Source organism: Rhodofomes roseus (assembly GCF_022264815.1).
Source record: "Rhodofomes roseus strain CIRM-BRFM 1785 chromosome Unknown C8Q71scaffold_7, whole genome shotgun sequence".
Classification (NCBI taxonomy): domain Eukaryota; kingdom Fungi; phylum Basidiomycota; class Agaricomycetes; order Polyporales; family Fomitopsidaceae; genus Rhodofomes; species Rhodofomes roseus.
Genome location: NW_025952963.1, coordinates 1,350,912 through 1,366,288, shown reverse-complemented (window position 1 = coordinate 1,366,288; position 15,377 = coordinate 1,350,912). Strand labels below are relative to the sequence as shown.

General features: G+C 56.0%; 7 protein-coding genes across 7 annotated transcripts; 4 read left to right on the top strand and 3 right to left on the bottom strand.

Annotated features, from left to right (window-relative positions):
- Positions 1–6: 6 nt before the first annotated feature.
- Positions 7–1,985, bottom strand: C8Q71DRAFT_752484 (uncharacterized protein). Its single transcript, XM_047923377.1, has 5 exons — positions 1,363–1,985; positions 1,187–1,304; positions 947–1,130; positions 746–897; positions 7–692 (listed from the first exon to the last, which is right to left on the bottom strand). Exons 1-5 carry the CDS (start codon positions 1,696–1,698, stop codon positions 205–207), a joined length of 1,278 nt encoding a protein of 425 aa, XP_047780604.1. The 5' UTR covers positions 1,699–1,985; the 3' UTR covers positions 7–204.
- A 392-nt stretch (positions 1,986–2,377) lies between these two features.
- Positions 2,378–3,563, top strand: C8Q71DRAFT_897196 (uncharacterized protein; the record flags this gene model as incomplete). The annotated part of the gene is made up of 2 exons (XM_047928757.1): positions 2,378–2,515; positions 2,567–3,563. 2 exons carry the CDS (start codon positions 2,378–2,380, stop codon positions 3,086–3,088), a joined length of 660 nt encoding a protein of 219 aa, XP_047780603.1. The 3' UTR covers positions 3,089–3,563.
- A 1,624-nt stretch (positions 3,564–5,187) lies between these two features.
- Positions 5,188–7,898, top strand: C8Q71DRAFT_856619 (uncharacterized protein; the record flags this gene model as incomplete). Its single annotated transcript, XM_047927324.1, has 5 exons — positions 5,188–5,943; positions 6,012–6,380; positions 6,433–6,880; positions 6,940–7,091; positions 7,143–7,898. 5 exons carry the CDS (start codon positions 5,188–5,190, stop codon positions 7,896–7,898), a joined length of 2,481 nt encoding a protein of 826 aa, XP_047780602.1.
- Positions 7,899–8,337: 439 nt separating this feature from the next.
- On the bottom strand, positions 8,338–9,711 carry C8Q71DRAFT_541861 (uncharacterized protein). The gene is made up of 6 exons (XM_047919234.1): positions 9,320–9,711; positions 9,208–9,259; positions 8,896–9,136; positions 8,787–8,836; positions 8,711–8,723; positions 8,338–8,645 (listed from the first exon to the last, which is right to left on the bottom strand). The coding sequence occupies exons 1-6, from the start codon at positions 9,494–9,496 to the stop codon at positions 8,426–8,428; spliced, it is 753 nt and encodes a 250-aa protein (XP_047780601.1). The 5' UTR covers positions 9,497–9,711; the 3' UTR covers positions 8,338–8,425.
- Positions 9,712–10,109: 398 nt separating this feature from the next.
- Positions 10,110–11,008, bottom strand: C8Q71DRAFT_686047 (telomere stability and silencing-domain-containing protein; the record flags this gene model as incomplete). The annotated part of the gene is made up of 3 exons (XM_047919804.1): positions 10,110–10,294; positions 10,350–10,576; positions 10,632–11,008. Coding segments are annotated over 3 exons (789 nt in total), but the record flags the coding sequence as incomplete, so codon positions are not given.
- A 192-nt stretch (positions 11,009–11,200) lies between these two features.
- On the top strand, positions 11,201–12,930 carry C8Q71DRAFT_752463 (DUF1295-domain-containing protein). Its single transcript, XM_047923376.1, has 6 exons — positions 11,201–11,619; positions 11,674–11,690; positions 11,744–11,782; positions 11,836–11,918; positions 11,973–12,286; positions 12,345–12,930. The coding sequence occupies exons 1-6, from the start codon at positions 11,317–11,319 to the stop codon at positions 12,660–12,662; spliced, it is 1,074 nt and encodes a 357-aa protein (XP_047780599.1). The 5' UTR covers positions 11,201–11,316; the 3' UTR covers positions 12,663–12,930.
- A 124-nt stretch (positions 12,931–13,054) lies between these two features.
- On the top strand, positions 13,055–15,354 carry C8Q71DRAFT_752462 (uncharacterized protein). Its single transcript, XM_047923375.1, has 5 exons — positions 13,055–13,297; positions 13,867–14,523; positions 14,584–14,720; positions 14,775–15,001; positions 15,063–15,354. The coding sequence occupies exons 1-5, from the start codon at positions 13,145–13,147 to the stop codon at positions 15,101–15,103; spliced, it is 1,215 nt and encodes a 404-aa protein (XP_047780598.1). The 5' UTR covers positions 13,055–13,144; the 3' UTR covers positions 15,104–15,354.
- The last annotated feature ends 23 nt before the right edge of the window (positions 15,355–15,377 follow it).

Below are 15,377 nucleotides of genomic sequence, written 5' to 3'. Positions count from 1 at the left end.
AAGGTAGGAAGAAAAACGCTGCATGAATATGGCAATATAGGGATTCACATAATAAGTTAGCGAGCTACTCCTAATCATCCATAACACAACATAGGCGGAATATAGTCGTGCATGCGCGTCGTTGCGAGGTCGTCTGCAGTCCATGGATCATTACTATACTACAATAGATCGTCTAGAGGCTGCCCGGCGTTCGTGAACTCCATCTCAGTACCCGCTATAGTTGTTGTACACAGGCGGATTCGACGACGCCGTCGAGTTCCGCTGGCCCTGGCCCGCCGCGATCGTCGCGCGCACCGCGGCATACGGGTCCGCGTACTGCATCGTCCGGCTGAGCCGCGGGCCCTCGGGAGGCGGCGTCGCAGTGCCCGGCGCGCCGAAGCCCGAGGGGGGCGGGTCGGAGAACGCGCCGTACGCGTCGATGCTCGGTCGTGGCTGGCCTGGGGCGGTGTACGAGCCGGCGGGCGCGGCAGGGAAGGATGGCGGGGTGTATGGCGAGTCGGCGAAGGGCGAGCGCGCGTCGTCGTCCACGGGCTTGGGGTTGTATTGCGACTCCTCATCGCCGTAGTCATCGCCTTCGTGGGACGCGACCTCGGAGAACTCGGCGGGGTGAGTGAACGGCGTGTCACGTGGCCGCGTTGACTTGCCGCTGCGCCAGTGCATGATCGTGAGGATAAGTGATGCCAGCCAGAAGCCTACGAAGTCTGCATCAGCAAACGTATGTTTGCATTGGCGATGGAGGGCTCACCGAATGCTAGCCAGAAGAAGACTGCACCAGCCTTCTTCGTAGCACACCACCCTGACAGCCCGTTCTTAAAGGTGTCGCCCAGCTTCGCGTGCGGGTCGTTATTCGCGTTCTTGCAGCCAGGTTCTGTCCAGGCAGAGATCGTGACAATAAACCTGAGGGAATGTCAGCTAGATAAAGCCCAGACAATGCGAGTGCGCGTACGCAATGAGGAGGCTGAGGGTAGTGCCCGTGCCTATGAGGATGAAGGACACGCGGAGCTCGCTGAGCGCGCGTGCAAGGCGTGCGCCCTTGTTGTACTTCTCGTACACCACAGGAACGAACAGCAGGAACAACGGAAAGAGGACCCCGGTGATGGAAATGAAGAGTGCGAAGCCGGTCAGACCCGCTGAAGATTGAGGTCAGCAAACGTGGAGGATGGGCACGGGAAAGCGAATAACGCACACGGCCCAACGTTCCACTTCGCCTGGAACGCAGCGACGCTCGCAAGGCAACACATCGCCAGGAAGTTGAAGAAGGACTGAGACGCATGGAATATGATGGCGGGCTTGGACACAATCATCTGTCATACGAAACGGCGCGTTAGCACGCGACGGCGACGGGGACGAGAGAAGATGAACCCAGATCCATAGTGTCGAGAGTACAGGTATGAAGAGCAGGAAGACGAGATACCCTCCCGTCTCTGCAGTCGTCGCCATAGACGCGTGGTGGGATGTTGAAAGAACATGAACATTACGTAACCACGACGAGACCGATGCTGTCAAGGCGCCGCAGCCGGCAGCGCCTCCCGTACTGCGTACATCGACAACGAAGAGAAGGCCACTCACGTCGTCCTCGAAGGGCATCATCCCAGCGTTCCCTATCCCTCCGGTGGTCGACATGGGCATGGGCAAGGTCGGTTTCTTCTCGGGGAGAACGCGGGTGACCGCACTTTGTATACTGTCGAGCAACGGCATGCTGCTTCTGCGTGGCGAGGTGCGAGGTGTTCCTCTACGCTTTCAAGTGACGAGCGGAGAGCGAGAAGCAATGGACGTGAGGCAGTTGGGCGAGCCCTGAAGCACTGATAGCGTGTATGGAGAAGCGGTGGGTGAAGGGGGTCGTGCGGTGCAGAAAAGGTGTCGCGCTGGCGGGGATGGGTCGCGCAATGTACAGCAAATAAGCAGCGTAGAGAGAAGGACTGCGGGGATAGCCTCGTCGAGCCAAGCAGTGAGCGCAGCGGTCAAATCTGTGAGCGCACTCGAGCACCCGCGCCCTGCTTCCGTAAGCAGCCCTGCCTCCCTCGTACGCCAGAGGCGCGTGTGCGATGGTTGCACTGCTCATGCACCGCCGCCAGTGACATTGACAACGACATATTCACGAGTTGGGTGAAGAGCGACGACGTCGCGATACGACCCTGTCTTCATGGTCGGAGAGGGCCATAACTTGGCCCAGGCACGACGAAAGCGAACACATTCTCGACTTGTCACGAAGACACACGGCTGGTCCGTGACGAACGCATCATCGCCGTTGGAATGCGCATCTGTATTTAAGGATGCACTCAATTGTACGGTGCTCATGAATACCTGTTCCTACCCTATGTAAGTACTAATGTGTCCTTGGTCAGGTCATTACGAGGCGTATATGAAGTGCGCCACCATGCCGAGAGATATCACTCCAGAAGACATTGTGATTCTCGTCGACGGCCGCGGTGCTTTGGTCGACCTTGACGGTCCTGGTTTACGGTCGACGCACGATTATGAGATCCTATCTGACAGTGGAGACCCACTTCAAACCGTATGTTTCCTTCCTTGCATCGCACTTGTTGTACTCATGTTTCTTACACAGGGCATGTTTCCCTTCATGTCTGCAGAGCTGCTGGGACATCCGTATTACCCACCCGACGACGCCACTGAGCCCCCAGTGCATCACTTCATCCATGATTTGGAGAGTTTTCTCTTGGTCCTGGTATGGATATGCCTTACACGGGAAGGCCCGGCAAAGCGTCGACGTGATTTATCGTCGACGCAACAAACCGAACAACTCTCCGGACTTCAAGGGATAGTCAATGATCTCTTCGAGGGTGAAAAAAATCTCATGATGCGTACCAAACTCCATCTCATCCACACTGCTACCCGACGGCGCCTGGTGGATGTCGAGCTCCTCCGCTATGTGTCCGACTTCATGGCGCCACTCAAAGATCTCATCTTTGAGTTCCTTTCTCTCATCAGCATTGCCTACGAAGACAATCGTAGAGATGCTCAAGCTGTCTACGAGGACGCTCTCCGATTGTTCGACAAGCACATCAGGAGCCTACAGAAAGAAGACCCGTCCGGGCTATCCAAGAAGCCCCGAGAGAATAAGGAGTGACGGAGGGATTTGACATCGGGAACACCTGGGACACGTCGCCCAGTGCCAGGAGAACGGCGAAACCGATGACGACCCACCACTCCCCAGTCCAAGCGGCCCCGGCCGCTTGACCCACTCCAGCCGCTTTCCGAGGATCGCGAGTCCGGCCAGGGATCACGATCGTCGTCGTTGTCTAGGAACAGGCCGCTCCGTCGCTGGTGTCGTCGAGTGTTAGAGGAGTTGGTGCGGATGGTCATGAGCGTTGTCTTGTCACGGTAAAGACGGCGAGTGTTCTGCGGATTTTTTTACGGGGCATAGGTTGTATAAATTCGTTCTTCTCGTATCGAAATCGTACTACGAGCAAAGAGTGACTGACAGCGTTCCCACTGGAAGCCATACCACCCCGAGTGATCAATGATGCTAACATTCTACTACTGGTACGTTAGCATCTCTGTGAAATCAAACGTCATTCATGGTGTAGAATGATCACACTGTAACCGGTACGTACATTACCACGTGTGTATCTACATCGCCTTGATGATTGTGACAGGCACTGAGCACCGATCCCTCAAGGACGGGCATGGTTTTGACTTATCACGAAGACGTACAGATGGTCCGCAAAGCATGGAACATCACCAGTGGAGCTCGCGACTGTATTCAGAGACACCATAGAAGGTACTATAGGACTTCTGTTCAACGGCTGCAGTGCGCATAGTAGCTCGGATCTGTTCTTGACTCAACAGCCCAGGAACTGGGAGCGGCGTCTTGCTCGACTTCCGAGTCTGATGATACTATCCTACAACTGCAACTCGAGACAAACGGAGCCCGGCTCGAGAATTCATCAAGAGCATGTTTCTTTCCCCGCCACGTACCTCTCCTGCTCATGTCACCATTTTCAGGAAAATCTCACCGTCATGTCGGCGGAGCTGCTGGCAGATTGCCCATGAGTCATAACTACAATCACACAGGTTCCGATGGCGTGCATCCTTCGCGAAGCAGGTCTCAACATGCCAGTGTGGATTCGATGCAGTTGGTTGTTGAGTTCTCCTCGCCAGCTCGATCCGGAGCTCATGAAAACGCCGAGTCACATTGGCATATCTGCGCAAACAATACCAATTGATCGTCGGGATAGTATCTTCATGCCCGCCGAGGCCAATCGGATGGCCGCGTAGATGGAACTATTGCCTTGCGGCGTCGTGTGCCAGAAGTCAGCCTCTGAGTCATGGTGGTCTCCCAGGCTCAAGCCGACGGGACGTTCTAGCTCAAGAATTGTGTGGCCGCAGCGAACGATCATCGCATGCACACATGGACATGATGGAAGAACTTGCCAACATCTGTATTGCGACATGAGGGCACTAGTACTGTACTTCCCAAGTTCCTTCGCACCACACGAACCACTGAAATCGATCCAAAGTCTTCCGATGGGCCTCACTGCGGCAGCACTAGGCGTGACGCTCCCTGATTCGAAGAAGAGCTGATTGAATGACAATACAAATCGAGCTAGGGCAGTCTTTCAGCGGCGGGGGTCGAATGCTGGCATTCACCTCAGTATCATATGGACCAGTGTCGACTTTCTTTCGTAGTGCGACTATCCTGTTCGTGGAGAATGGTGATACAATATTTAAGCCTCGTGATTGCATACAATCAACTCAGTGCCCCCATCGGTGATCTTCAGCGAGTGTCCAGCAGATTTACTATACAGTAGGTTCGAAATTACGGACGACGAACACAAGCAAACACAGAGGGATCAGACTCGGGGGAGGGATACGGGGGAGGGCCCGGCCCGGTTCGCGTTTCTCTGGAGCCACTTGGCAGAACTTGTCCCAAGTTGGCAACGTTCTCCTTCGGCTACTTAGTGCGGTTCACTGTCGCGTCGACACGCAGATCACCCAATCCAGCTGTACCTCCCATTTCCAACATCCTTGTCCATCGATTTCCTAGGACATCACGCATCCTTGCTCATTACCACCGACCAACTGCCCCCGGCCGAGTCTTCGACGCCACGAGTGTCCGAGTCGAGATACAAGACACATATATGAAGCGTTCCCATAGCCAAATGGATAGCCCTCGCAGCTCGAGGTACGCCCATCTTCTCCTGCTCCCATAGCAAGGCCGGCAATATGCCAGAGGGAAACGATGCGTTTATTGATCGTGGAAAAAAACGCAGCCGCGGCCTTGGTCGGGATCGCCAGAGCGCACTCCAGGAAACGGGGCATTTCAAGACGAAAGCTATCGACGTCGAGGAGGACATTCGTAACGAGCTCGAGAAGTACGTTTACAATTCAACCGAAGGATTCATAGAGGCCATACTTGATGTTCCGCAAACCATCATCGACGAGGTCTATAACACGTGCATCCGAGTCAGTGGTGGGGAGCAGTTATACACCCCTGCGAGAGGCCAACAGGAAGCAGGGCAGTGGCGAGGGTACCCCACGAGACAACCTTCGAAGGAAGTCAAACTCTACGAGCCCTTCGTCAAGATAGCTGACAAAGTCACGACGATCTGTCGAGACAAGGCCAATGCACGACACGAGCCAGTCAACAACGTGAAATGGATCGACCAGCATTCGCATGTGCCCCCCGCTACCCAGGTATTTGCAGCAGATCTTCGACCCGACATCGTTGCGACTATCGGCAACATTCCCGGGAACGGAGCTGTTGCACCGTGGCGTCGCATCCTTGCGCCGCTGGAGGTGAAGAAGGACCACAACGACAAACCTGCGCTCCTCCAGTTGCTCATGTACCAGCGACAGCTCTTCCGCGAAGCCGTCGACCGCCGCTTTTTCATTGGATTCACACTGGGATACAGGAAGATGAGGGTGTACCTCGCAGATCGCTCGGGTGTGCTCGGTAGCGAGGTCTTCGACATCAATGCTGTACGTATCTTGCGATCGACACGAATTCTGGCCTTTCGTAATGACATCTCCTGTGTTTTTCACCTCAGCACCCGAAGAAACTCATCCGCGTGATGGCTGCTCTAGAGACGCTGCCTCTACATAAACTAGGTTGGGACACCACGATGCACGCGCTTGCCAAGGACCAAGGTATCGCCAACGTCGACCCTCAGTCGCTACCACTGTCCCACGCGATCCCGTATCAAGGAGCTGCGATGGATCACTACTTTGTCATAGGCATGCCGCCCGCGAAGTCGAAGACTGACGCCCCAGTCCCTACCGGCGATCCACAACCCGAATTCTTCGTACTGTACGAGAGCCTGAGCCTGTTTCGCGGAGAGTTTATTGTGGGTCGTGCAACACGCGTATGGAAAGCGTGGTCGTGGAGCGACATGCACCTGCCCAAGGAGAAACGTGCAGTAAGTTATCGTATCCAAATTCACAGCGCTCTGACTGAGTCATCGCGGACAGCTCTACATCATCAAAGACACGTGGCGTGACGCAGAGCGTGGCCTTGAGGGCGACATATACGACATACTCGAGCATTGCGAAGGTGTTGCTGTCATGCACTCCTACGCAGCTGTCTTTATCGACGGGAGCAAAGACACGACCCTATCCTTCATTCGCCGCGGCTTCGCTACCTCTGGCAACCATATCCAAGTTGCTGCTCCACAGAAGATTGCAGACTCGGATGCCATTGAGGCCATACCTCATGAATCACCTGAGGAAAGGCATAAGACCACGCGATACGTCATCGATCAAGGCGATTACCTGCCAGAAGATCCCGACGCTGACGCGGATCGTTGGCTTCCTCGAGAGCGAGTGCATTCAAGGCTCGTTATGAAGACGTATGGGTGGCCCGCGAAGAATGCGAAGTCGCCCTTGGAACTCGCGACTGTGCTCAGAGATGCAATCAATGGTACGTGTCGTTGTGGCATCATATACATCGTCTGTCGTAACAAGCTGTTGTCGATCTAGGACATTACGGAGCGTACACGAAAGGGGTCCTGCACCGCGATATCAGCGCAAATAACATCTTGATTGTTGTCGGCGGCAGGGGTGTCTTGATCGACTTCGACAATGCTATCATTCTGTCAATACACGAAGCCATACCCGAGGATCCACTTACCGTGAGTGTTCTCCCCTGGTCTATATTTCTGCTCATATCCACCATCTTGCAGGGGACGCTTCCCTTCATGTCTGGAGAGCTGCTGGGACATGTGTATTTCCGACGCAAGGACGCCACTGGGCCCCCGGTGCATTACTTCATCCATGATTTGGAGAGTTTTCTCTGGGTTTTGGTATGGATATGCCTTACACGGGAAGGCCCGGCAAAGCGTCGACGTGACTTATCGTCGACGCAACAAAGCGAACAGCTTTCCGGACTTCGACAAATAGTCATTGATCTATTCGAGGGCGACAAAAATGTCTTGATGCGTACCAAAAGACTTTTCATCTACGTTGCTTCCGAGCGGGACCTGGTGGATGACGAGCTCCTCTGCTATGTGTCCGACTTCATGGCGCCACTTAAAGATCTCATCTTTGATTTCCTTGCTCTCATCAGAATTGCCTACAAAGACAATCGTAGAGATGCTCAAGCTGTCTACGAGGACGTTCTCCGACTGTTCGACAAGCACATCAGGAGCCTAAAGGAAGGAGACCCGTCGGAGCTATTCAAGAAGCTCCGAGAGGACGAGGACAAACGGAGGGCTAATGATATCGGGAACACTTGGGACACGTCGCCCAATGCCAGAAGAACTGCTCAACCGTCTTCGGACGATGAAACCGAAGAGACGTACGACGATGACCAACCACTGTCTCCTACTCCCAAACCCAAGCGGCTGCGGCCGGTTGGGCCGCTCTCTGATACTCGCAATGCCGGCGAGGGTTCATCGTCGTCGTCATCGCCGTCCAATGTCAAGTCGGCCCGTCGCTGAGGTCGTCGAGGGTTAGAGGTGTCGGGGCGAGTGGTTCGAGGGCGGTGTCATCATTTAACTTGAACGGGCGTTCTACAGATCCTGCGTCCTAGTAGCTACGATGCTTTGTACTAGAGTGAGGCAGCTATATGAATGGTTCCTTTGCGTGTCCAAGCCCCATGTTATCATCCGACCAGCAAACAAGGTACGGTGCGCTCTTGTAAGTCTACTGCCTCCGGAATCACCGCGAAGGAGCAAACGCTTGGGTCCAACATTGAAGTGAGACGGGACCCTTGGATGACCGTTGTTCACGGCAAGATCAATATATTCAACAGGAGTCTGACCGAGTTCTTCAATGGCCGCAATGTGAAATCAAACATCTATTGAAGCTGTCATCGACGCATAATCACGTCGAGCAGCAGCTCGCGCTTCATTACGGGGAGGTCCTCACCGTTCAGTCGCAGCACTGACCTGGAATAGCAAAACGCTTGGCTTACGAGTATGCTCTCATTATCACTGCACTGGACATTCATAGTGGTCGCTATGACTTAATCGAACGGCCGCATGACATCGTTGCCCCGCACGTCCGTCGCGAAGTTACTTCGCACTCCCTCCTTCCAGTTCGGCACCTCGAAGGTCGACGTGTGGCACCAGGGCTTGAGCGCGAGCTCCTTTTCAATGACGCGCCCGAAGTGCTCTGACCAGCCCTTGCGCGGGAAGGCCGCAGTCGTCGTCTCGATGAGGCGGGGGTGGATGAGGTTCGCGCGGCTGACGGGAAGTTGGATCAGCGTTGAATCGAGCCATGACTCGAGTAGTCTCGAGAAACCACGTACATCCCGACATTATCTATGCAGTACATAGGACGTATGATCAGCACGGTATGAGCGCATGATCAAGGCGCGGGCCTACCGAGAATTGTCGCGAGCTGCAGGATTTGTCCGACCATCGTGATGTTTCCGCTGTTGCACGAGCGAATGCATGAGGACATGACTGCCAACAGTACAGAGAGTGTGCTCACCCTTTCACGAAGATGTCCTGGTGCCTGATGATGGCGTCGCAAACGCTATCTGCTTGGTCTTCAGGCCCGCCCTGCTGCAAGATCAGGTCGCGCGCGACGATCGCGCCCTTGAACTCGAAGGACATCTTCGTCGTCGCGAGGAATCGTTCGGCGGTCCCGATGTCGTGCAGGAGGCATGACAGGTAATAGGTCTCGTTGTCGTATGTCCACGACGGGAAATGCGTCTTCACCAGGGCCGTGCCTGCATGCGGGAAACGACGTCAGACATCAGTACAGCGTCATAAGCGTGGTCGGACGGTGAGGGTACGGAACCGTAGATGTATACGCGGTGGCTGTGGTTGTACGTCTGCTCGTCGAGCTCTTTCTGCACAGGGGATGATCCTCGGTTAGCCATGGGTGCCGCTGAGCACGAGTTATTGCATACCTTGACAAACTCCTTCACTGCACGCACGACTGCAGAGTCTGGCAGAGGGAGGTCGTCGACCGTGAATAAGTCTTGCTTCGGGTTGGGTCCACTCGCTGTGGGATGGTCCTTGAATAGCACATCGGGGTCTCGTGGCACGGGTGTGAAGCCGTAGAAAGCGACATCGTCCCTTGACATGATGGGATTAAGGTAAGGCGGTTGGTGTTGTTAGTTAGAAACGGAGGCAGTTGAAGCACAACTGGATGATCTCCGGTGAATGCTGAGACGAAGATCGCCCGCTGCCTATATACACTCCCCGAGCGCTCTGACCAAGAGGAGCACATGTTCCCGGACCAAGGCCGGGTCGTTCAGAGCGTGAGTTCACGTCACCTTTGCGAGGGACAAGACGCTCGCAAACGCTGCGACGAGTTGTCTGTGGGCACGCCATACGAGATGTCTAAAGGACTCACCGAAAGGCCGATGTACGATTGGACCGAGTCAGCGGCAATGTACGACGCGTCAGCTGCTAACATTTCCACCTGCTGCACCGATTCACTTGGGGGCGCACCGTGATCGATGACTGTCGATGAGGCCGTATACAAATGCACCCACCTGACTCGCAACTGACCCGAATGTCTCACTGAAGTCTGAACGATGCTTCCTCGCAGGCGCTCAAGGGTGCGCACGATCGCACGTTGAGGATACGCTGCCACACGTTGGCACACGAACATCGGAAGACACATGTATACATTACCAATACAACACAAGTACAAAGTCCCAAGCATCACGCGCTGGCAACCTCAGCGACCGCGGATGCAGCAGCAACGACCACAGGCGCTGTCGTGGCTGACTCTAGAACTTTCCCGGCGAGAGCAGCAGCGGAAGACGAAGCTACCTCTGCGATTGCTGCAGGGACGCTGGATGCACCGGACTTGTCTTTGTCTGCAGCTGGCGAGCTCTGGGAGGTCTTCGCCTTCTTCCTCTTCTTCAACATGGCTGATCACGACATGAGCTTATAAACTAAACTAACATGCCCAGAAGAAATACTCACCAACGGAGACAGCGTTCTTCACGTTGTCTACAATCTCCCGGCTTTGCTCCAGGTATTCTGTGTCGTCCAGGCGGTGCTTCGTGCCAGCCAACGGCTCTGAGGAGGTCTTGGAGCCATCTGCCGAGTGCACGATGCCGAGCTTCTTCTCGAGTGCCTCGAGCTTCGCTCTCTGGGCTTCTTGTTGTGCCTTCTTCCGAAGAGGCTCACTTTCGATGTAGTCAGCCAGCCTGAAAAATGTCAGGACCTCGTCATTTGCAGTGGAAGCTACGACTGTGTACGTACTTCTTAGCTTCCTTGATCGTACTCAGCCGCCTCCCACTGAGATCCCTACACGAATCGTTGTTGCTGGTCTTCTGGCTGCTCATACGGCCACCAGCGGCACGCAGCTGCGAGCCGAAACCTCCCTTGCCTCCCCTGAGCCGGGGGACCAAGCGCAGGGAAACAAACGACGGTTCATTGGTATCATTTTGCAGCGAAGAAAGTGGAGCATCTGGCGGGGGCGCGCAGCCACGGTGAGGCGTCAAGAGGAGGTCAGAAGGGAGTTCCGGATAACGGTCGGCGAGCAAGTCATAGAGGCTGGAGAACGACGCGTCCGACGGCGCTGAGAGCGAGAGCGTCGGGAACGGAGCAAAGGCCGAGACAAGGATCGAGGTCGACATGACGAGCGATAGATGTCCGAGCTGACGACGGCAAGGCGGAGATGGTGGACGTTGTGGCGAAGCCGGATGAAAGCTCGAGCTCGACGGTGCGCTGCTCGTCGCGGTCCAGTCAATTACATAAGCAGCCTGAGCACGTGATGCGGGGTAGACGGTAGTGACGTCGCACGACCACCTACGACCACTTAGCGCTACGCCTTTTGCTGTGCACGACGACCGAGGCACTACAACGACTGCAGCAGCCCTTCCTCGAGGTTGAACGGACTCCCCATTTGTCTCTTGGGTCTCAGCGACATACTTCAGTTCGGCATATGGCTCCCTTACCGTACGCGGAGATCATCCGCAGGAGCATCCCAGCCTCGTTCGCATGGCCTCTCAAATTCTGCACCGGCACAACATTGGTCGCATGGGCCCTCTCCGTCGTCACCGGGAACGTCTCACAAGTTGACCGGGTGTGGACCGTCCTGCCGACAATCTACACCGCGTATTTTGCGCTGTTGCCGCTATGGCCCCAAGAGCCTCTGTTGCCATTTTGGCCGTACACGCCAAAGGCCGTGCATCCACTGGTAGGGGGAAATTACAGTCCACGAGCGTTGTTAATGCTGGTGTTGGTGGTAAGCTTCCGAGTCTCTCGTGCATGGAGTACAGTCTCATGAATACTGCCGTAGTTCCTTTGGATGTGCCGGTATGTGACTCTGCCACGCGTCGCTGAGTGCCTACCAACGCGTAGAACCATAGCTTGTCGTACAACACCTGGAGGAGAGGGTTGTTTAACCTGTACGGCTTCTATATTTCTCATATGACGTCGCTTGACTCAAAACGCATCTCAGCCATGACGAAGACTACCGCTGGCAAATCCTACGCGACAAGCTCCCCACGTGGCTCTTCCAGATACTCAACTTTGTCTTCATAGGTACCGGTTCACTCTGCTTCTATCCGCATCACCGCTGACGACCGACTTCCCCAGCTGTCATCCAAAATATCATCCTGTTCCTGCTCGGGATCCCGACGCACATTGCCGCCTTCCAGCAGCCAGCCCACCTCAGCACGTCCGACTACGTTCTGGGCGCGCTCGCTCTAGCCGACGTTTTGATGGAGTTTGTCGCGGACAACCAACAATACTCCTTCCAGACGTACAAGCACAGCGGCGTGCTGGATAAGAACGAGTGGCCCGGCGCACGCATCCAGTGGACGCCGCGCGACGCGAAGAGAGGGTTCGTGACGCGCGGGCTTTGGGCGTGGTCCCGCCACCCGAACTTCTTTTGCGAGCAGGCGTTCTGGGTGAGTCCCGTCTATATGCGCGTTGAATGGCCACACTCTGACGCGTCTGTCTCCGCAGGGCATTATCACGCTCTTCCCGCTGCTTGCCCCGGAGGCGCCTAACCTTTCGCTGCAGCAGACCCCTGTGACGTCCCTCTGGCCGCTCCTGCCCGCGCTCGTCCTGTGCACGCTCTTTGTCTCATCCACGCAGTTCACGGAGAGCATCTCGCTGTCGAAGTACCCACAAGCGTACAAGGCGTACCAGTCGCGCGTCTCGATGTTCGTGCCGTTTCTGACGCCTGTCTGGGGCTTCGTCCTGCAGCTGAGCGGCAAGAAGGCGGAGGTGGACGAGGTGTTGTTCGGGCAGGGTCCGAACAAAGCAGGGAAGAACGAATAAGCTGTTCAAGGTATCATAGCATTCTTGCGTCTGTCTTGTTGTGTTGTTTCGCATCAAAGCTCGGTATAGCTGTCTGGATGGACGATGGATCGCGTTCTTGTACATTAGAGAGCAGCAATCGTACCTCGGAGTTGTACGATCGTACGACAGTAATTCTGAACCCAACCGATGTTGGATTCACCGTGTCTCGTGTCCAGCGAATGTGTCTTGTCGTCACTCTTGTTCCAATAATGCACGTTCTACCCAAACTCGCCATCGTACAGGACTCATGATAGACACCTCGCAACCTCCTCGACACTCCGTCGATACATTGGTATGGACGCTGCAGCGTTCAATAGAACTGCCGAACTATGGATGAATTGTGGCGGCACTTTGATTTTGTCAATGGAATACGAAGCGCCCATAGTGTGTGTGACTCGAGCGCTTCGCCTCAAAACTGAGTTGGCTTGACTCGCCGGGCCCCAGCTTTCCCCACAACCACCATGGCCTCCTTCGTCGCCCGCTCTGCTCTTCGCGCCGCTCGCCGTGCTCCTCGCGTCGCCGTGCAGGCGGTCGCCAAGCCCTCCCAGAGTGCGGCGTACTCTGTCCTTGCGAAGACCGCGGCTGCTACGTCGGCGAAGAGGACCTCGGTCACGGTGAGTCTGGGTTTTTTTGGACAGCCTGAACTCCATTGTGTCTCTGCACCTCCCCCGAGGTAGTACGGAAGTATGCGTGACGCAGAGAGGCGGGTTGTACGCGATGAGGGTACTGGCACAGTATCTTGACCTGTGGTGGCTGGAGGACCTCCAAGCCACCCTGTCACAGCCGTTCGAACAGGCCTGGTAACGCGTCTTGAACGTGTATTCCTGTTCAGGTGCTCCGTGCGAAATAGTGCGTGAATTCTCCGTCTCACTCGTCGAGACACGGGGACACAGCTACCGAGGTGGGCGTTTGACAGAAGCTCTGCGTCGAGCATACTTGGTTGTGCCCTGACTATTGCGCCGTGACACGACTGCTCCCCTGTCGTATACATGGCTCCTGTTGCCAGCTCGATACGTTCACGCGTCTGCAGAACCTGTTATCCCGCCAGCGCACTGAGAGTACGCGTGAATAGCAGACCGGTCACAGCACGCTCGAGCAATAGTACAACCCCTCATCCATTGCCGCAGCATACACTCGTTTGTGGTCAAAATTATGACAAGCCACTGACGCTGGCTGCCTTTAGGGTGCGCGTGGCGTGAAGACCCTCAACTTCGCCGGTACCGACGAGGTTGTGTACGAGCGCAGCGACTGGCCGCTCGCCAAGCTCCAGGACTACTTCAAGAACGACACGCTCGCCCTGATCGGCTACGGCTCGCAGGGCCACGGCCAGGGATTGAACGCACGCGACAACGGCATGAACGTCATCGTCGGTGTCCGCGAAGGCGGCGAGAGCTGGAAGCAGGCGCAGGAGGACGGCTGGGTGCCGGGTCAGACGCTCTTCCCGATCGAGGAGGCGATCAAGCGCGGGACGATCGTCATGAACCTGCTCTCGGACGCGGCGCAGTCGCAGACGTGGCCGACGATCGCACCGCTGATCACTAAGGGCAAGACGCTCTACTTCTCGCACGGCTTCTCGGTTGTGTACAAGGACGACACGCACGTCGTTCCCCCGAAGGACGTCGACGTCATCCTCGTCGCGCCGAAGGGCTCCGGCCGCACAGTGCGCACGCTCTTCAAGGAGGGCCGCGGCATCAACTCGAGTGTGGCTGTCTGGCAGGACGTCACGGGTAAGGCCAAGGAGAAGGCTGTTGCGCTCGGCGTGGCGGTCGGCTCGGGCTACATGTACGAGACGACCTTCGAGAAGGAGGTGTACTCTGACCTGTACGGTGAGCGTGGTGTGGTACGTGACTTGTCTCCTGTAGCCCAGTTGTGAGAAGTTAGCTGACGTAGATGTGTGCAGCTCATGGGCGCCATCCAGGGCCTCTTCTGCGCGCAGTACAAGGTGCTCCGTGCCAACGGCCACACGCCGTCTGAAGCCTTCAACGAGACCGTTGAGGAGGCGACGCAGTCGCTCTACCCCCTGATCGGCCAGCGCGGGTACGGCGTCTCCCCGTCGTGCCACCCGCAGCTCCGCTGACGATTCCTCTGCAGCATGGACTACATGTACAACGCGTGCTCGACGACTGCGCGTCGCGGCGCGCTCGACTGGGCCAAGGCGTTCGAGGAGACGAACACGCCGCTGTTCGAGAAGCTCTACGAGAGCGTGCGCAACGGCACGGAGACGCGCCGCAGCCTCGAGTTCAACGGCCGGTCGACGTACCGCGAGGACCTCGCGAAGGAGCTGAAGGAGATCGACGACCAGGAGATCTGGAGAGCTGGTACGTTGTCGTTTGACGTTCGTCTTGCGACGTGTGGTGTGCTGAATGCGCTCGTTTGCAGGCAAGGTTGTGCGCTCCCTTCGCCCGGATAACCTATCGTGAGGTGGTGGAGCTGTCTGCGGGGCGCGTCGCTCCGACCCAAAAGCATTACGATGCACTGCTTGATTGTACCTAGTCGTTTGCTTACACAAGAGACTGAGAGTGAAAGTACGCTAAACATGGGTGAATGGTGAGAAACAAGTGCTGCCCGTCTGTACATATACAGTCGTTGTATAGAAAGAAGGGCGAGCGTATATTCGACCGAACCCAAACAGCCTAGGATGTGCATTGCGACATGTACATAGGAGTCCGAGACCATGGCAGAGCGCTTGAGCGG

Excerpts from the sequence above, each read along its gene's own strand:
- C8Q71DRAFT_752484 (XM_047923377.1), bottom strand. The coding sequence starts at position 1,698 with ATGCCGTTGCTCGACAGTATACAAAGTGCGGTCACCCGCGTTCTCCCC. Across the intron at positions 1,131-1,186 it reads GAAGTGGAACGTTGGGCCGT|CGGGTCTGACCGGCTTCGCA; the intron begins GTGCGTTATTCG and ends CTCAATCTTCAG. Across the intron at positions 898-946 it reads ACCCTCAGCCTCCTCATTGC|GTTTATTGTCACGATCTCTG; the intron begins GTACGCGCACTC and ends ACATTCCCTCAG.
- C8Q71DRAFT_541861 (XM_047919234.1), bottom strand. The coding sequence starts at position 9,496 with ATGTCAAGGGACGATGTCGCTTTCTACGGCTTCACACCCGTGCCACGA. Across the intron at positions 9,260-9,319 it reads CAGTGAAGGAGTTTGTCAAG|AAAGAGCTCGACGAGCAGAC; the intron begins GTATGCAATAAC and ends TCCCCTGTGCAG. Across the intron at positions 8,837-8,895 it reads CAGGACATCTTCGTGAAAGG|CGGAAACATCACGATGGTCG; the intron begins GTGAGCACACTC and ends CTCGTGCAACAG.
- C8Q71DRAFT_752463 (XM_047923376.1), top strand. The coding sequence starts at position 11,317 with ATGGCTCCCTTACCGTACGCGGAGATCATCCGCAGGAGCATCCCAGCC. Across the intron at positions 11,919-11,972 it reads ACTCAACTTTGTCTTCATAG|CTGTCATCCAAAATATCATC; the intron begins GTACCGGTTCAC and ends CGACTTCCCCAG. Across the intron at positions 12,287-12,344 it reads TTTGCGAGCAGGCGTTCTGG|GGCATTATCACGCTCTTCCC; the intron begins GTGAGTCCCGTC and ends CTGTCTCCGCAG.
- C8Q71DRAFT_752462 (XM_047923375.1), top strand. The coding sequence starts at position 13,145 with ATGGCCTCCTTCGTCGCCCGCTCTGCTCTTCGCGCCGCTCGCCGTGCT. Across the intron at positions 13,298-13,866 it reads CGAAGAGGACCTCGGTCACG|GGTGCGCGTGGCGTGAAGAC; the intron begins GTGAGTCTGGGT and ends GGCTGCCTTTAG. Across the intron at positions 14,721-14,774 it reads CCCCTGATCGGCCAGCGCGG|CATGGACTACATGTACAACG; the intron begins GTACGGCGTCTC and ends ATTCCTCTGCAG.